General features: G+C 29.8%; 2 protein-coding genes across 4 annotated transcripts in view; one reads left to right on the forward strand and one right to left on the reverse strand.

The window, feature by feature from the left end:
* The first annotated feature begins 636 nt into the window (after window positions 1–636).
* LOC143202609 (odorant receptor 43a) lies at window positions 637–7,855 on the forward strand. 2 transcript variants are annotated; one of them, XR_013007201.1, is made up of 6 exons: window positions 639–1,506; window positions 2,373–2,472; window positions 6,996–7,100; window positions 7,166–7,321; window positions 7,424–7,610; window positions 7,679–7,855. XR_013007201.1 is itself a non-coding variant. In XM_076414246.1 (5 exons), exons 1-5 carry the CDS (start codon window positions 800–802, stop codon window positions 7,484–7,486), a joined length of 1,131 nt encoding a protein of 376 aa, XP_076270361.1. In that variant the 5' UTR covers window positions 637–799; the 3' UTR covers window positions 7,487–7,855. The 2 variants fall into 2 exon arrangements, 1 of the variants encoding a protein (XP_076270361.1); XM_076414246.1 differs by having other exon boundaries at window positions 637–1,506; window positions 7,424–7,855.
* The window catches only part of LOC143202610 (alpha-tocopherol transfer protein-like), a 36,519-nt gene continuing 22,231 nt past the window's right edge, over window positions 6,273–20,560 (reverse strand). The window contains exons 2-7 of one of the 2 annotated variants that reach the window (XM_076414247.1): window positions 17,097–17,267; window positions 16,945–17,039; window positions 15,204–15,354; window positions 14,251–14,444; window positions 10,594–10,772; window positions 6,273–8,327 (exon numbers count right to left, since the gene is read on the reverse strand). In XM_076414247.1, the coding sequence (XP_076270362.1) occupies window positions 8,195–8,327; window positions 10,594–10,772; window positions 14,251–14,444; window positions 15,204–15,354; window positions 16,945–17,039; window positions 17,097–17,238 (894 nt within the window). In that variant the 5' untranslated portion in view covers window positions 17,239–17,267 and the 3' untranslated portion in view covers window positions 6,273–8,194. Of the gene's footprint in view, window positions 8,328–10,593; window positions 10,773–14,250; window positions 14,445–15,203; window positions 15,355–16,944; window positions 17,048–17,096; window positions 17,268–20,560 lie in introns of both variants that reach the window. The other variant, XM_076414248.1, reaches the window with a different exon arrangement.

Raw genomic sequence — 20,560 nt, forward strand, 5'->3', positions numbered from 1 at the left:
AGAAACTGGAGATTATATAGTGGAAAGCTGATGGTGACTGATTTCATATAAGTTAAATAATCAATATGGAAAATGTACAATTTACTTCAATATCTGGTAGAATGTGAATTTTATCTGTTCTACTGTCACCTTTGTCACCTTTTTTCAATTTGTGATGTCAGACTTTTCTGTATAAATTCCGTCATGAACTAACTTTAAAAAATGTTGTGTGAATCTGTAAAAAGTAAAAAGGTCTGTAAATTGGGTACATTTTTGTCAAGGTCGCTGCTAGGACGACAGAGCCACAACTTTGAAATTCAGAAGAATGAAACAAGTAGAACCAAAAATAGTAACTAAAAGTACGACTGAAACAGTCGATAGTAAATAGTAAAAAAAATCAGTCGGACCGAAAATAGCGACTGAAAACATTCGACTGAAACAGTCACTGGTAAAGAGTAGTAAAATCAGGCGAACCAAAAATAGCGACTGAAACAGTCGATAGTAAAAAATAGTCACTTACTAAAGTCGATAGTCATTTTCAGTCGATAGTTCTCAACACTACTATTTACTAACTATTTAGTGATTTTTTGAATTTTGTGAATTTTTTTTTGCAATACTCTTTTAATGCAATGTTTATATATTATTAACAAATAAAAATAAATAACAAATCAGTTACGACTATGGGCCATGTACAAAGTACAAGTCATTATCGAAGAACAATTAAGTATTCCATTGATTCAAATAATAACGCATTATTCATTAATGAACAGGTGTTAGATCTATATAAGTTGACAATTTGAAACAAATATGTTAATTAAATATGGTTTCCTATAATTATAGACGGTATTACAAAGCCGATTTGGATATGTTGAAATTTGTTGGTATTTGGATAGAAAATGACACCAACCTTTACAAAAGTTGGTATACTGTTTTAATCAACATCAACTATCTTGTAATAAGTTTGGGTTTAATGATGGATTGGGTGTTTAACACACGAAGTTTCGTCGACTTTGGCATCACTTATATCAAACCTATTTGTTTTATGGCACCGATAAAATCATTTCTGTTGATGAATAATTTGAGTGAGCTTCGTTCAGTATTAGCTGATTTGGAGGATCTATTGTTTCAGCCTGAAAATTATTTCGAGTTGCAATTGGTAAAGGAAGTCTTAGATAATTTTCAGAAAAATAAGCGCGTTATGATAGCTATAGTTGGTACTGGGATAGTGGGATCCGGCTTGTATCCATTATTTGATCAAACTAGACTAGTACCGTTTCCTGCTTGGTACCCTTTTAACATTACTAAGCCTCTGAATTTCATATTTGTTTATTCGCATCAATTTATTTGTGTTTTGATTATTGGAGGCCTGAATATGTATTGTGATATAGTGATTAGTGGTATGGCTACTTTTATTGGGTTACAATGTCAAATATTATGTCTTCGATTGGGAAATATTAGTAAAATGGCACACAATGAGCGCCAGAAAATGCTGGTAAAATGTGTCAAACATCATGTATTGATTTTAAGGTAAAGTACTTAATTTTATTGTATCTAGTTGTTTATTCAGATATTTTTATAACAGGTCGGAAAAAAATTTCCGTTTTTCTTAATAGATGAATTTTAAGTAGTATATCCATAATAATATTAAGAATTACTTACTCTAAAGAATGAAATGGTTTGCTCTATTTCAAGATTAGTGTTGCGAAATTACAGGAAATTCGCTTTGGAAAACACGAGAAAAGAAAATAACCCTTTTCCAAACTTATTATATGATGTATATTTGCTGTTCAGTATGTCTTAGTTTGGAAAATTTATTTATATTTTGAACTGATATGAAATGACTTTTCTCTAGAATTTTCTTCTAAAATAAATTCTTTTTTTTAAGTATAATTTTTTATATAAATTCTCTTAACTTCAGTACACGATGGATCCCACCATTGTGATAATTTTCTGAAAGATCTATAAAATGCGGCAGTTATTACCTGTTACGAAATATTGATTGATTGAAATAATTGGCGCTATGATTTTATGACATTTGAATATATATGTTCTAATATAATTCCTAGAAAATGTTCGAAAATCATTTGGACAGATTTACCTCTCATTGATATTTAGAAATATTCAAGTCAATTTGAATAAGATTTTGATATGTTTTCATACCATGAAACTGTTTATTTTCTTAACAGGTTATAAAATCTATTTAACTATCTGATTTACAAAAAGGGTATGGGTGAGGTACCTAAAAATGAAATATTATCTACGCCACTCACATAATATGTTTTGGTTTTGATAATTGTTCAATGCTAGTTCAAAATATATTATTTCACTCATATCTATTTTATCTTCTTAAAACTTTCTAGATATCGAAAGATAAACTAACTAAAAAAAATTAGATTTCTAGGTAATGTCAAACATGTTTTTGGTACCATATATTTTTGGCAAATCTGTTTATGCACTATGACGTTATGTATGGGACTGTTCCTGTTAAGTTTGGTAAGTTAAATATATATTTTTCATTAATATATTATAGCTTGTTGTTGGCGACTAATTTACAATTTGTCTCTGCAGTGATTGCAAACTAAATACTTATCTAGGAAACCCGTTGGCCTTTACTTAGTTTCTAATAAATTAAAATAATATAAAAGTTACTAGCACTGTTCAGTATTTTTACCATTTAGTACACTTCAATACATAATTACTCAAGATCAAACGGTTTAGTTCTCTTGAGTCTGCATCTTAGTTTAGTGTTAAAAGAGTTGTAACAAATTGGTGTCATCATAGGAGTGGTATCTTTCCTTATCTCTTATAACAGTTGGAATATGAAAATCAGTTTTCGTTAAACTGTAGACCCTGTGCGTTCGGGTAAAATCGGAATTTTGTAATCCATTTTTGACGCAGCGTTCAAGTGGGATAGGTCGCTGAGAGCATATCTCTAATAATAAAAGTTATAACAATTGATTTTAAAAATGGAAGTCGAAAAGTAAGTACCCTTTGATTTTATTTAAATTATGTTGAATAAATTTTTTACAAAATAATATTACGTTTATAGGGAGAATTTAGTAGTCAATTCTGCTAGAAAACATATTCGTGGGTATAATCCATTATTTTAACTAACTTTATGAAAATGCATTTGCAGTACGTCAGCCACCAGCTAGAGGTAGTCAATTCATTAATGGAGTGTGTCCGTCAAGAATAATAGCAAATATTGCAATAACAATTATAACTATATTTTAGTCGTTATATATTTTTCGTTGAATATACCGCAGGTGTAACTGTTGATAGGATTTTGCAGAATGATAGAGTGGTATAATACTCTTAAAAGGATAAATATGCTGACAAGAGTTGACAAAATAATTTCATAAAAACACATAATATTAATTATCAATGACACTTTAATGATATAACGGCTACTACTCTAAAGCTAGAAAAGTGGAACAAAGAGCTTTTCTATATAAAATAAAATAGGTAATGAGTTCATATTTCGTACAGTCATGTATTGACTAATAATTTAACTAATTTTATTGATTAAATACAACTAAAAATATTCGTAGATAGTCATTCTAACAAGCAAATTGAAAATAACTTAGGTGTTAATAATTATGTCGTAATTAATTTAATTTCATTATTTATTCAAGTATAACAGTCATGAATCTGATGAAGAAAAAAGTAGAAGTAATAGGGTATGTAAGCAATAGTTCTTAAAAATTTATATTGTGTGTCTTGCAGATATAAAATGGTATCTCGAATCTTGGTGCCAGGTTGAGTACAGCGAATGGAATAAGTATTTCCATAACCTTTTGTAGGTTACTATAAAATTTTCCATGAATATTTGTTAAATCCCAATTAAATTTTACAATTCAATATATGTCATTATTATTTATTTATTTACTTTTGTAATTCTACCCTTATAAATTATAAAATGTGTATCTATATATCACTCTTTAGTTAAAATAACAATCAAGTCTACATACAATGGAGTGGTGATACACTAGTCTAATTGTTGAACTGTATCAATGTCTAAACCAAAAACATTTAAGTACAATCAGATTAAGATGTTACCTTTGCCATCACCTTCAAATTCACTGTTTTGATTTTATATAGCACACATTTACTTATATTTAATTTTACCAATTTAGTCAGTATCAATAAGTTATTTTTACAACTGAATTAGTTCATAAGTCATATAAAGACAAGATTAACCACAAATAATCTAACAAAATTGTTCATCAACATTCTTCAATAAAATGTTTATATTTTTTAATTAAAAATGAACTAACCAAGTAGTTAATTTAAAAATGTCCTTCTTTCCTTCTTCAAATATGATTAATGAAGTTATTTTTACAACCGAATTAGTTCATAAGTCATATAAAGACAAGATTAACCACAAATATTCTAACAAAATTGTTCATCAACATTCTTCAATAAAATGTTCATATTTTTTAATTAAAAATCAACTAACCAAGTAGTTAATTTAAAAATGTCCTTCTTTCCTTCTTCAAATATGATTAATATTCAATCACTAATCTAATACCTTCTGGTAAACACGCAACATACATTAACGAACATAGACAAAATTTTTGATATAGCAAACAACTTTTATTAGGTAGAAGATAGAAGTCTAACCTCAACGATCTGCTTCTCTTGGATGCTGCATCGTAAGTCCGACCATATGACAAAAAATATCGTCCACGAGTACACGATTATACTCGAAGGGCAATTACGGTTATATCCGAACGCACAGCGTCTGCAGATTAACCATTGCTCCGAAAACCTGGGTTTAATCAATTGTTCCTATAGTATCTGAGTTCATCCATAATGCTCCATAGGATTTTATTTTGAAATACTTGTATGAAGTTGAGGTAACTTCTCGCAGAACATCCCCATAACTAAATTCTATAAGTCTATATAGATTTTAACATTTGCTTGTACAACAGCTACTTATTATGTATGAATAATTTAGATTTCCTTCCAAATAACCAATACATTTTTTGAATTTTTATTTGAGATCTCTAAGTACTTAGCGCTTTTACTGTATATAATAACAGTATTATTCATATCTATTGGTGTATAAACAGTTTGGTACGTAAATTCAATATGCATTGATTTGCTTTTGATTACGTGTTGCAGTTTCCTGGTTGTTTCTTCGCTATTGTCTCCAATAGCACGTGTCATAGTGTCATTAACAGATATAATGATAGTAACTAAATTTTCTATTTGTGGTATACAATATGTATAAAACAGATAAAGAATAGGACTCAAAACTCTCTCTTACGCTACAACTTCTTTTGTTCCTTTCATTGTGGAGTAAGCTTCTTCGCTTTATAAAAATCCTGACTGAGATACAGGAGTTTAAGAGTTCAACGTATCGTTTCAGTAACATTTTATGGATACATAAATGCCAGATTGAAGATCGAAGGCTTGTACTACGTACAAGAATATTGCTGAGTAATAGAATTTTTGGAATTGAAATGGAAGAAACATTTGAAAATTGGCAATATGACAGGCCAAAAAAACTGAAATTATTAATAGGCAAATAACGTTTAAAATTATCTGGAGATGCAAATTTGAAAGCTCTTATATATGAGATGTTTTATGTAAGCGTGAGATATAAGCTTAGTTTTTAACTATAAATAGCAACGTGTACATAATTCGAAGTATTGTTTGATCTAGCTTAAGTGCAATAATTAACGGGACGGTTCGTGACACGCGAATTTAATAATTTATCAACTGCAAGAAGAAAGTAAAGTGGAAGTAACTATTGGACATAATTATAATGGGTCACAAAGGTTTTAGATTCCGTATTTTCAATAATGTGTAATATATTTATTAGACGACTTCGAAAAAGGAGGAGGTTTTTTTAATGTTTGTTCGCCAATTTCTCTGTTAGGATTCCTTGGTCTGTATATGTTATTGCTGAGCTGATGTGACGGAAAATCGGAAATCGTTCAGTGTAAAAGCCATTCAGTTTGGTTTTTAAGCACTAACTATAACACATAAGACATAAGTCGCAGAAATATTGTAGACAAACGGAGGTCGCGGGTTCGATTCCCGGCGGGGACAACAACTTTTTCTTGATGTTTAGTTAGAACATTTGCCAATTCACCTGGGCTAGGTTGCGGACCCCGGGGCCTGAAGCGCTCCTTATTTTCAATCATTGTTTCTTTATTCCTATTTTTCCTCGCTGCAACTTTACTTGGCCTACCCATTGTAATATTAAATAAAATAACTGCGTAATTTATTGAGTAAATACCTAACACTAAAAGGAGAAAAATAAAATATTTTTAACAAAAAAATTGAACCGACTTCATATATAAGGAATTCACTAAGAATTAAAATATAATCAAACTTAGATTTTTAGCACAAAAAACAATTTAAAATAAAATATGTACATAATGATAGTTGTAGTAACTAAATAAAAATAATCAAAAACCTTATTTAACCTATCTACTACACCTATTTTATATTCTACTATATACACACAATTCAGCTTAATACCTAACGTAAACATTTTTATCTATTTACAATATTATTTTAATTATTACCAAAAAAACAATTATAAATTAATATAACTGTTTGCGTTCGACACCGACTTCAAAGTAGTCAGTTGGTAGTAGTTAAAATAATATTAAGAGGAATTATTTCGGTCTCTATCCAATTTTATATTATGCAATATAATTGAAAATAACTAAAAGTACAATATTGAAACCGGAAAATTTATTTTTAGAGTAGTGACGTGATTTTGACGGAGAAATTATACTAATTAAGAAGTTCTTAATACTATAGCAAGCAATCATGATCTACATAAGTATTTTTAGTTTCAATAAGTTAAAATGACCCAAATAGTTTTACTAGTGATTGTACTATATTCGTAATTTTAGTGATTATTTTAAAACCGTACTTTTTTAATATACATTTTTTAAATAGTCATTTCTTCACGCCACAGACCCTGCTTGGCTTTTTGTATTTGACCACTTAAATATCGTTACATATGCTGACGCTGTACTTTTCTTTTGTAGAGCGAACCAAATTCCGTGGAATTTTTTTACTTGATACTCTATCAGGTAGCGATCAGTTTTCTCTTGTTGGTACCTTGTTGGTTTGCTACACAAATGACCGAACAAGTAGGTTATTAATGTTGTGTTTTTATTTTTGAATTTTCTCTAACAGAAATTAATTGTGGTTGCAGAGTGAACAAATCGCAGTTGCTGCCTACTTTTGTAACTGGATTGATTCTGATAATGAATTTAAGAAAGACATCTCGTTCTTTATTTTACGATCTCAAGATCCCTTGAAGCTTTACGCCGCTAATTTTTTTGAAATATCCGTTGTCACATTTGTAAAGGTAACTTAAATTTATTTAAAAGAAATTACTAATTTAGTAAAACTATTAATATTAATTTTAACTAGATTTAGATTATTATTAGTTGCGCTGCTTTTATTTTAGATAATCCGTTCATCATTATCTTATTATGCGGCTCTAAGCAATCTAAACTCCGAAGAAGAATAAAAAATCACCATTACCTATTTGATAAGTTCACCTAATTAATTCTACTTTTTTATTTCTATTATAATCTCAAGATGTCTTACAGCCTATGTCATATAAAGGTGAATAATAAAGGCTTTTAATAAAAGTAAGTATATGATATATTCACAAATACTTAACTACATTTAGATCATTTCTAATTGCAATGTATTTTAGATTATCCGTTCACCAATATCTTATAATGAATCAATTAGCTTCAAAGAAGAATAAAACATCCACCAGCATTTTAATATATAGGATTTTACAACCCACTAGACTATCTATATATATCACAAATATATTCTACAATAATATATAGCGACCTTTCAAGTCTATTGATAAGTAAAATTTGTTTGATTGGTGAGAAAATTGTTAAAAAAGCAGGGAAAACTTCATGGGATTTTTGGTTTTGAATCTTCAGAATATTACATATTTCGCATATAGTTTTTAAAATACTATTAGTCTACTTTATATATTAATAGCATCTTTGAGCAGTAATTTCATATACTTAGTTTATATGTTCACTAATAGAAATATAACATGTACGAACAGATATTAAATTATTATTCTTTAAATGTAGTATGATGCGTTTTCAGCTAATTAGGACAAATTTTTGAAATCTTATAATTAATAATAATAATAATAATAATAATAATAATAAGAAACATAAGAATTATTTGGTTAATTTTCAGTTCATTCTTCTTTTGAGTTTTCTTCTGAATTGATAATGTATCCTATAGACTCCATTTGTTCGTTGAGTTTTTTATTTCGTTTGAAACCTTCCACCCATGGACTATAATCATAATCGGGATGTCTACCACCATATCTAAAAAATATAAGTTTTTAAAAACAATACTATTAACATGTAAAGCTGTTTGAATAAAATTTTAAAAACGTTAGAGAGGAGAGGAATCCCTTTCATCCAAACAATATACAGTGATTCGGTAATAAGGGGTTTCGATGTCAAAGGCGTATAAGCTAGTGTCCAATTTTCTTATTCACAGGGCCAGATGGTGGAAAAAATGTCGTGCTTAGTCACTCTATCTACTAGATGGAGAGGGACTCTTAAATGAGAGCCCAACTCAAATTCTCGGAGTATTTTTAGACCGCTGTTGATGAATCCACAATACCTTTCAGTGGTGTTATGGCTATTGATGGTGGGATCAGCAAAGTGTAGAGTATTACGAGCTGTTTATCGATGTCATTTTAATAAGTTGAATGTTATATTGTTGCAAAAAAAAAACCAGAAACGCTGCAAATCCATCTTCTTACATGACAACGCTTGGCCACATGATAAGAATAGTTCTGACACAGTAGCGCACTCACTAAGCCTCTCCATACTATTTGTTTAGATCGATTTAGTTTATCTTGGATGATACACAGTTTCAGAATGCTGAAAAAGTACAAAAATAAATCAATGATTGAATCGCCGCTAAATCAATGTATTTCTTTTGAATGTAATATGTATGGGACCATTTTTTCGCCATAAATATTTTTTTGGAGTTTGAAAAGGATCAGAATAAATAAGGGCACTTAATGTTCTTTTAATATCCTTATTGTAATGACGCTATGAACTATGAACAGCTTAAGAGTGATGAACAATATTTGTATACAGAACTATAAGCTGTTAATAGGTCAATTGAAAAGTCCCAGGCCTACCACAGTAAAACATATTTTCTTGGCAAAATTAGTGTTTCTATTCAACATAATTCCCTTCAACGGTGATACACTGATTATAGTGAGCCGCCAACTTTTCGGTACCATTTTTGTAGTACGATTTGTCCTTTGCTTCATAATAGGCCTCAGTTTCAGCGATCACCCCTTCATTCGACGAGCATTTTTTCCCAGCGGGCATTCTTTTGAGATCTGAAAACAGGAAATCGTTGAAAATCGAACGGCGCTGGGGTCAGATCTGGAGAATACGGTGGATGAGGAAGCAATTCCTACTTTGCACAGAGCTTCCTTATACTCTAATATTCGTGAATGGTATGATGTACACGTTCAGTTGATATCTCTAGAGTGTGCTATTTCATTCAATTTCAATTTACGGTCATTCAAAGTCATTTTATGGATTTTTTAAAATGTTTTCCTCGCTAACAACCTCTTTTGGGCGTCCACTGCGTCCACCGTCTTCGGTTCTCATTTCATTAATGATGGTTGATTTTCCTGGGGCAGTGTCCGGAAATGCGGAATCAAACCAAGTTTTGCTTCAACTGTATTTTTTTCCTTCAAAAAGCAATGTTTTATCAACACGTAAAATTCCTTTTTATCCATTTTTTTCACAATAACAAAGGTTTCTTCACTCAAGATGCTATAATTCACAAACTAATGATCCGACAGCTGTCAAATTCATACATGCATCTTTTGAGATATATGTGTCAGGCCGGGGATCTTTTGATTGATTTGAACACTTTTAAAAGAGGCTGCAAGCACATGATAGAATTTCGTGCAGTTGCAAACTGTCATCGAAAGAAATCCAAATGATCTACGGGTGGTATGCTTATGAAGTATAACAGCTTAGGGATTGTCAAGTGGTAGATGTATCATCCAATAGTAGATTCGAAATTCATTAAAATCGGATTATATGAGCAATTCTACTCAAAATTTACGTATGCCCTATATTGTGCTGAAATATAAGGAGTAGATAGCTATAGGAATATAATTTTTAAGTACTCATATACCCAAATTTCATTGGCAGTATTGCTGATTTCCATATTATTTTATGCGCACACTAAACACAATAAAAATAGTAAATAATGTAAATACCTAATCAAAATTAAGTAAAATCAAAATTGCCTTTATAGAAATTAACTACCGAATCTGATTAGATTGTAGAACCATACACTATCAACCCAATAGAATTATTACTCAAAATAACAAAACCCTAACTATTCAATTTTAGTTTATTTTAAGTAAATTAATTGAGGAAAAACATCATGATCAATCCTAGGATGGGCGAAAAACTTGTTAACAGATAAAAATATTTGTGAACTGTTGGACTACCAAGGAAGTATTAACAATGTTCTGTATATGCTCATAACGTAGATTGCCATACAAATTTGTTTGTTATTAATGTAATATGAATTAATTACCTTTCGGGTAGATGTTTTGGGTCGATGTGTTTGTGCAGGCTGTCCATGTCATCTCCATGGAAAAAAATTCGGTCACTCATGCTTCCAGTTATGAACGGTTTGAACATAGCATATACTATATCGAATATCCATGGCTGAAATACTACGTGTACAGCGTGGATTTTCATTGGAAATGAAGTCTAAAAATATTATAATGTTGAAAATAGTAATGTTAGTATAAGCAAAATTATTATGAAATATCATTTGTTGAATCTACAGTATCATTTAATATTATAATCAAAATCACAGTTTTACAAACAATATATTTGTATATATAAAATTTAATTAATATTAACTAATAGATACAGACAAAAAGCAAATCGATTTACATGGAATTTTAACTGAAGATCCTTGAACGTCATTAAACGTTTTCACTATAGATGGCATATATATCCTTGCTCATAAAGAATTCTCTGCTTGTTATCAAGATGTACAGGGTATATAAAAGCAGAAATCATGGTTTAACTAAAATTTTAAAAATGCTTTTGATTTAGTGCAATATTTCCATAAAAAATTATCCATTAAAGTACAATGTTTCAAAGTGTTTTTAAAAAAGATAATGAGTAAAACTTTATGCATTATTGCGTGCATTTTGTTGTAGTCCAACAAATTCATCTCTATAATTCCGCATATACTATATAATTATTTCCATGGCGTATGATCCTGAGATGAGACTCATTTATGTATTAAAAATATTTTTTATATATTGGTTTTCTAATATTTTTGCAAACCGTAGAGTTTGGCTAGTATTACTTTATAGGAACGGTATATCGGTTGGAATATAACCGGTCTAATTTATAAATAATATGTCTTATGAAAAATTCATCTGCTATATTATTTTGCTGCGCTAAAATAAATTGAACGAAAATTCATGTGAATTTGAATAAATATGATGAAGTATTCTCGAATCACAAAACGTTGCAAGAATTATTTATAGGTATTTTGAAAGGTCAATAACTGTTAATTGCTAATATTTCAGAACATTATTGTATGACTATTGATTTCAAAGACTGAAAAGGGAAATATTGAAAATTAAAAACAAATCCATAAATGACTTTCTGAGAAATTTAACAGATGATAAAGAATCTGATCATTCACTCTGGAGAGCCACGAAATATCTAAAGCTCTAATGTCTACACAGTCCACCTATAAGAGACCCATGTGGGAATTGGACACTTGAAAATCACCAAAAAGCGGAAGCATTTGCTGAATATCTAGAAAAAACTTTCAAACTAAACGAAACTAATAGTGGTTATAATTTGCTGGACAGAGATGCTGAAAATTCGATGATTGAATTAGTCACGCCGAAAGAGCTGACCAAAGCTATTAAAACTGACATTAATCCCAGGAAATCATCAGGCTATGATTTAATAACAGGAGAATTACTGAAAAACTACCAAGCAAGGGAATTATAAAACTCACCAACTTGAACAATACAGTATTTACATTAAAATATGTCCCAGGGATTTGGAAGATTTGGAAGAAATTTTAATGATCCCCAAACCTGGAAAATCACCAAACGAAATAAAAGTCTATAGACCTGCTATATCACTGCTGCCAGTAATATCTAAGGTTTTTTGGAAAAGTCCTGTTGCAAAAAATAAAACCGATCATAGAAAGAAAAAATCTAATACCAACACACCAGTTTGGGTTTATTAACAAGCACTCAACAGTTGACCAGGTCCACAGAATAACAGATGTTATTGAAAAAGCCTACGAAAGTAAAAAATTATGCTCAGCTATATTCTTAGATGTAGAACAAGCCTTTGATAAGGTTTGGCATGAAGGCCTTGTTCATAAACTACAGAAAATGTTACCAAAACAACACACCGAACTACTAAAATCGTACATTACAGCCGGAATGTTTAGAGTTAAACAAGAAGAAGATTACTCTACAATAAAATAAGTTAAAGTAGGTGTTCCACAAGGAAGTGTACTGGGGTCAATGCTTTATCTACTCTACACTTGTGGTATACCACAAATGGAAAATATTACGATGGCTACATATATGTAGCTGCGATGATACTGCGATTATAGTTGTCAGAGACAATAGTGAAGAATCCGCACGAAAATTACAACAGGCAAGTGATAATATAAATAATTGGATGCAAGCTTGGAAAATAAAAATTAACGAAAGTAAATCTGTACATGTGTAGTTCTCCTATAATCAGACCGTACAAGCACCAATAACATTAAAGATTACAATCGATATTCCATATAGCAACAACGATAAATATCTGGGAATGAATCTTGATGCAAAACTTAGTAGATAATACATTTATGTTATATAAGCAAATACTGAAACCTATATGGACATACGGAGTTCAATTATGGGGATGTTCTGCAAAGGGTAACATGAACAAAATAGAATATTTTCAGAATAAAGTTCTGAGAAGTATTGTGGGCGCACCCAAATACTACTGTCTGTCTACCTACATCGAGACCTTCAGATACACACTGTCAGTCGAGAAATCAATAGAGTTGCAAGGGGGCATGAGAAAAGATTCCATAGTCATGAGAATATTATTCAAATATAAGTATCGCATTCAAAAAGTATTGCAACTTTTGGATACCACCAGAGCGGGACACAGACTCAAAAGAATCAAACCATCTGATCTTGTGTAGTGTTGTGTAGTGAGGTATAAACATTATTTCATCAGAGACTATGATAGGGCCAATGGGTCCTCGTTATATATCTAGATTTAAGTAATCTTAAAGACAAATTGTAAATTAAAAAAATTTAAAAGTTGAATAAAATAGCTTACTCAAATTTTGAACTTTGACATAGTGATGAGAACATATCTTTTTATGCCTTATTATTTTTTGATCCCAGCAGTATACATATAATTTATTTTTCTTTTGTTGGTATTGCACAGGCTTGTGATATTATTCTACTATGTATGGTAAAGGTACCAATGTCTGATCGCATGAATGGTGAATTTGTTTGCATTCTACTAATTTTGTTGTGAAAGAGTGTGGTTGTCCAATTACTGAAAAAAGGTATAATTTTCAGACTAGGCCAGTTGGATAAGTGTATTCGCTTTGTCGATATTGATATGGAGAATTCACCACAATTCTGTCTACAAAAGGAATATTTCTGCATGGTTTCCTTATGAGTTAATATTGCGATGAGATGCTAAAATATAATGCGCATAAAAATGGATTACGTATGATAAGGGATGTGAAGGACTATTAGTACAAAAAAGGAGGGTACTATGTTTGTGTGATATTAAAGGAGCATGCTGATTGATTGTCAACTCTATTATAGACAAGTATGGAGATTACATTGTCTGGCATTAAGACAACGTCTGGCCATATAGCGAGAGATTGGTTAGGCACTTTTGGTGTGTCTTCCAAACAAATCCTGCGAGAACCATTTAATTCCGTTTTTCAATCTGAAGAAGTTTTCACCGATGGTATTATGGTTCTATGTGAAAAATAGAAAGTTATCGAAAATAATTTCATTTAAATAAATTATTTTTCTCAATTTAAGGTATATTATTATTATTGTTATTACCACTAAATATGTAAATAAATAACAATTTTTTCTTAGAGTAATTCCATACTATTTATTGGGTTCAAACTAAAAACCGATAAATATATGAATTAGATACTTACAACCATGATCTGAACAATTTTATGGGCTATACTGGGTGTCATGTGATAGGCCTGACTTAACGTAAGATCCGACATGTCAAACATGCCAATTCCGCCCAGAATTTGAGCACGCGGTTCCAATATAGCCAATTCTAAAGCAATTAATGTGGCCTGGAAAAGCTCGGTAATGCTGTATTTTTCTGGGTTCCATTTTCCTAAAAAACAAGCCTAATAATTAACAATTAATATTAATATTAGGAAGAAAAATCATACATAATTATTATAAGATAATTTGGAAATGATAATACTAGAATGTACTGACTTCTTTAGAATAGAACCAGAATTTCTCGTTAATATAAAGGCTGAATTTTGAATTCTTTTAAATACAGTTATTAAAATTATTTGAATTAGAATTTGATTTATCACGTTTGCTTTGATTTTTTTAGTTCATGTTTCCTTAAATTATTTTTTATTAAAATCATTGGTCCATTTCTTCAACCTTTTAATATTTTGAAGATATTACCAACGCAAAGTAAAAATTATTAACGAAAACCGAAAATAAATACCTTCCGTTAGTTACGCATTTCAAGGAATTAAAAACAATAAGCTAAACAACAGTTACAATGTTTATTTTGGCCATAGTAATAATTTTATCTTATATATTATAAAATAGAGAAAAGAAAGCAAAATGAAGTTAATACATTTATGTCATATATTTTACTATTAATTGCTCTGAACTGGGAATCGAATCTGCTATTAACGCAGTACTATAACAGTCTCACTTGCTTGGCTTTTTAAAAAATATCATAGATGGCGCAGTAGTAGAATCACTAAGGCTATTTAGTGCGTAATAAAATCACGTGAACAGACTTATCATAGATATGTAGAGCGTGGTCACAGGACAAGAATTAAGAACTAAATGTTTGATGTCTTTAACTTAGATTCTTCTGTGGAAATTTTTTTTTTAAACTTACCCATTCTGTACAAGATAATCCTTCGTCCTGTCTGTTCTCGGTACGGAGGTACAGTAATTATAGAATCGCATCCAATTCGTAATAATTTGTATATATTGATGTTATTGAAAAATTCCGGATTATCCTCTCTAAATTCATAATAGTTAACCAACTGAAAATTGAACAATAATGATATATTTATTTACATATTTGTAAAATTCGTATTTACATAATTACAAAATCGTTTGGTTAATGTAATGGTTTATTACGAAACACATTATGTAGATATTTTAATTAATTTTAATTATTGTTTTTGAAATGTCAGAATGGCTGATGTAGGATTCAATTTAAGATATTTCATTTCAACTGTTTTTTTATTAGCTTTCCCAAATTTTGCAATAAGTAGCCAGAGTCTGTTTTTTTTATAAAGTCATGTTTAAGTGCTTTTAAATCAATTCAAATAATGTGTTGGCATTGTTTGAATTGGGACAAACACATCGAATTCGATTGTAACGCTCTCTTGCGATGATTCTAACGTATTTTTAACATTGGAATATGTTTAAAGTTAGCTTTCCATAGAAATCGATTATTTTCAGCAGCATACACTCAACAGAGGAAGGCATAATGTCTTTTCAAGTGTCTGTGTTGAAAGTGAATTGAGAAAAAGGTTATAAAAAAGAGTAAACAATATAACAAATCATAAAATTAAAGATAAATAATAGATATCTATTTTAGGTAATACTTCGACCGCTGTTATTCAGACAAAGAGGGACAAACCTTCTCATTATTAAAAATAATTGAAAGAGTAATTATCAACATTCTTTTTGAAGCTGCCGAAATGAACATGAACATTCCTCAAAATGAGTAATTTGGATTTCGAACCAAGTACTCTTCAATCCAGCATGCTGCAAGGGGACTCTTCTTGGACTTCACCAGAAATTTTAGAAAATTGTAATGTTATGGTCTAATTTTCAAGTGATTAACGTATGGTATAGCCAGTGATCTTACAAATCCGATTCATACTAAAAATTAGGTAATTATTTGTTGACCAGAAGATTCATCTAGTCTGGTGTCTGATATATTCTAACTGGATTTAAGGAATAATATTAAGAATAAATTAGCAGATAGTGAAAACTATTAGGTGCTTGCATGTATTACTGTACTGATAATTTTTTCACTAAAAACATTTGAAGGGAAAAACTGGTAATCAAAATATTTATTATCATTTTTAACTATCTTTTTGCCATCTTTATGGCAACATGACGACAGCGTGTGGAAAGAAGTACATATATTTGTTGGTTTGGTAGCAATGAAATCATCCGGAAATCATTTACGCTGCCTCAATCTGGGCAAGTGGTAGTCAGAAGATGCCAAGTACAATATGTGGGAAAGCATTTCCCATTCGATTTTTTCATAAATATTTCTTTTTTTTCCAAAAATTAGTAGATTCGATGTAAAATGATGTAAATTTTTGAGTGATTTACTGCGTTTGTCCACTTAATTAACACTTTAACTTAATTTACACGTTTACGACAATAATTTCTTCCAAGAAAACCTAAAAAGCGAGTTTTTAAATAGTTGTTTAGCATATATTTCTATAAATATTTTTATATGAAGGACACTTTACAATAGTAATAAGGGTTTTATTTTATCAGGTTCATACTAGATTGGCTTAATTATTTTCTTAAAAGTTTAAGAGAACAAAAAGTACACAATTATACCAATATATCATTATTCTATATAAAGGAAGAGTAAAACTCACCAATCTATAAGCTGATTCGAGATTAAATTTACGTCCCCTCAAAAACCTCAATAGAAAGTCATCGTCAGTACGGTGTGGGGTACAGTCACCTCTGGCTAATATACTGAATCATTTTAAACATATTTATTCAAACTGATAACTAAATATTTTACCGAAAATCATATCTCGAAAATCTTCTAACACGAGGCATCTGGTGTCTGGATTTTCCTTGATGTTCTCTTTGGCCCAATCTTGCAAATGTTGTGGTGGTTCGTCGAGATCTAACTCAAATACAACATCTGTGTCAGAAGGCATTTTGAATTTTGTTGGGCTAACAGTTTCTTCTGAAATAAAACAAAACATGTTATGTAGTTTAAATTTAATTAAAAGACGTTTTAATCAAGTAATGTTTGGATCTACTTTGAAGTGGAATGAAACGAAATATTTATCAAATATCTGATCTAGAAAATATTAATTTCTTTTTAACATTATTATTATTATTATTAAAATTAAATATATTTTTAAAATACGGTTTTAATTAATTCTCAATGATTGTCTTTAAAATCTAACATAATTTTGTTGACCTTATGTTTTTCTTCTTTCTTTTTGAAAAAAGAATCTGTCTATTTCCTTCTCTGTCTCTATCTAACAGAATCATTTTAATGGTCAAGTATTTATTGCTTGAAGGTCGAAATGTCGGCTTCGAAGGATTCCATCGGAATAATAACATATTCTATATATTTTTGGAGGCTGAGATATGTCTTGATACTATAACTTGGTCGAATCACCAGTCGAGTGATGATGGGATCGAATTATCAGAGTGCAAAAAAAGATTAAAAAGTTACATTTGTGAATATTTAAAGCCTTTGAAGCTTTTTTGAATTGTATTGTTCTAATTTAAATTTCCTTTCTATTCCGTTTATAGAATTTATTCTAAGCTTCGGTATTATTAAATTCTAATAGTTTACGGCTGAGATAGTGAGTTGCTTCATATCAACTTTGCATATATACATTTTGTCCAATCTTCTTCCAAATGTTAGTATATAAGGTTAAGAATTTAAGGAATTTCAGACTAGGTTAGGCAACTCAAGAATATCTAAATTCGATGCTTCCAAATTAATTTTAGTGCTGTTCTAAGGACTTCTAATTTTCTATTAGGTATAAATCTTCTTAAATATACTAAAATAATTCTAAACAATCCTAGATATGTTTAACAAAATAAGATGTTAATAGTTAAGTAATTTAAAATTGTCTTATTCAAACTGTCATATCGTAAGATTAGGCAACAACCTTTTAGTTACAACCATTAAAGATTTATTACTTATCGTCATATTAGAGTAAGGAATATATGATTTCTGAAGTTTTATTTGAGTTTTAAGTAAAGTAACCATAATTTGTGGAAATGTGCAGATGAGGCCTATTAATTGTTTTTAGAAGTATATGGTAATGCTGACTGAATTTAAACTAGTTGTTCATCTATTTCTATATTCATATTTCTTAACATTTTTTTTCTTTCGATCCATGATTCACGGGCATTTTTTAAAATGATAAATATGATATGATAATTTTTTTATAACATCTTTATTAGATACGCTTAGTACAATTTTAATTTACAATTAATTTATTACTACTTTTTCTATGTACTTGAATTAATTCGCAAGCAAGACGAATGCGAGAATATGCATTAAGTATTCGTCAATTATAAAATTATAATAACTTATAGCTATAGTTTACACTAAAGGTATACACTTTATTTAAGTTCGTATGGTTTGGTTCGCTTCAATCTTCTGACATCCTGCGCGCTGTCCAGCAGTTGTATTGCTTCCACGTTAGTATGATTTAGTAATCTTCTTTCGTGTTTCAAGGCGAAATCTTGGATAACTTTGCAAATCCATTTGATTTCCAGGTCGTCGTGCAGTTCTTCATTGGTTACATAGCGATAGGCATTGGTAATCAATCGAAGAACCTTGTTTTGACAGCGCTGTATGGCTAGTTGATTTGAATTTTTAGTGCAACCCCATATTTTCACCCCATAGGTCCAAAATGGCTTTATAATTGTATTATAGATCAACCTCTTTGATTTTAGATCAAGTTGAGAGTATCTTCCGATTAACCAGTATAGCTGTTTTATTTTGGTACTAACGTGTTTTCCTTTTTGTCTAGCGTGATGTTTCCAAGTCAATCTACCGTCAAGATGGATTCCAAGGTATTTAGCTGATTCTGCTTGAGGAATCGGGCATCCATTGAGTAATATAATTAAGATTTTATTATTTCGCCGCAAGATATGATAAATGATAATGATAAAAATAGATTGAATAAAACAAGTTGAGGTTAATACTTTGAATAAAGTTGTTTAAAAAACCCTCAGTACTTACTTACATACTCTAAGTACCGATGTCCACTGAATTACATTTGGTTGTCAAGATTTTTATTTATCAGTTTTGTCGCAGATTGCTTCTTCATATTATTAATGTCGCAAAATATAAGCCGACTAAAATGTCTATTATCATCATATATTATAAAGTCAATGGGTTTTTGCAAAATGCACTTAACCATATAATTAATTAAAGATGACCAAGTTATGCAGTTTTTCTTAAAATAATTATAACCTTGGGTACGTAAAAAATTATTATGTAAAAATACATCAAAGTAATGATTAGAAATTCCCAAGGCCTCTATTTAGCATAATGATATTTTAGTATTTTATTAACTTGTTTTGGTATTGATTAGGATCATTAGTAGCGTTAGTCACCATTTCAGATCACACATATGCTATTCAAAAATAAAAAAGTTACTGATATTCTTTTTTTCTAGCCATTTTATTATAATAACTCGTTTTATAATTACCTATAGTTTTTTATACAGCATAAAATGTGTGGGATGTATAATTTTTAAATTTAAATAAAAAAAATTGTTAATTTAATTGACCTGTTAAACTAAACACACCAATTAAAATATTCTGGAATTCTATACAAAATGTATTTAATACCAATTTTTAAACGGTTCTTTCAAAAAAATTTTATACAAGGATATTTAAGTTGGTTTAAAACGTAAACAAAATTCACAATGTGATGATGATGTGATTTATCCGCTTTGTTATGTGACTGATTTACTTTCACACTGAGAGAATATTATATACTTAAAGAATCTTGCCCCAGTAACAGATGTACAAATAGACCTAAAAGTCTCTAGGAACTTCGACACTATTCTGAAAGAACATAATGAATACATAATGATATTTGAAAAGATATAATGACCTATTTAGCCATGGGCAATTGTTATAGCGGTTTTAGTGAAGTTTGCATATTGAATATTGCTTTTCAGTGAGAATGATAATGACAATAGGATGGCATGTGTAAGTGTATGTCTTAATTCACTTAATAATGCGCTTTAGGATACCACGATGTTTTAAATAAAAATTATGTATCATACGATATCATTATATATATATCATATATTTTAGAGTATTATTCATATAATATATAGATATTTATAAATACCATATCAATGATTTTCTTGACGTTATTTTTGCCATCATGGCTTGGCTCTTTAATAGTTTGGATTACTTGAAAGACAAAACTAATATACTATTTAATTTACACTAAATTAAATTAAGAAAATTATTTAATTAAATTAA

This window comes from Rhynchophorus ferrugineus, unplaced genomic scaffold (genome assembly GCF_030347505.1).
Source record: "Rhynchophorus ferrugineus isolate W39M unplaced genomic scaffold, kcgeb_rfMv2 rfM9, whole genome shotgun sequence".
NCBI classification, from domain to species: Eukaryota; Metazoa; Arthropoda; class Insecta; order Coleoptera; family Curculionidae; genus Rhynchophorus; species Rhynchophorus ferrugineus.

What these genes read in the sequence shown, in the direction of transcription:
- LOC143202609 (XM_076414246.1), top strand. Translation starts at nt 800, where the DNA reads ATGGTTTCCTATAATTATAGACGGTATTACAAAGCCGATTTGGATATG. An exon ending in CATCATGTATTGATTTTAAG is followed by an intron (nt 1,507 to 2,372) that starts GTAAAGTACTTA and finishes AAAAAAAATTAG; the next exon opens with ATTTCTAGGTAATGTCAAAC. An exon ending in CCGTTGTCACATTTGTAAAG is followed by an intron (nt 7,322 to 7,423) that starts GTAACTTAAATT and finishes CTTTTATTTTAG; the next exon opens with ATAATCCGTTCATCATTATC.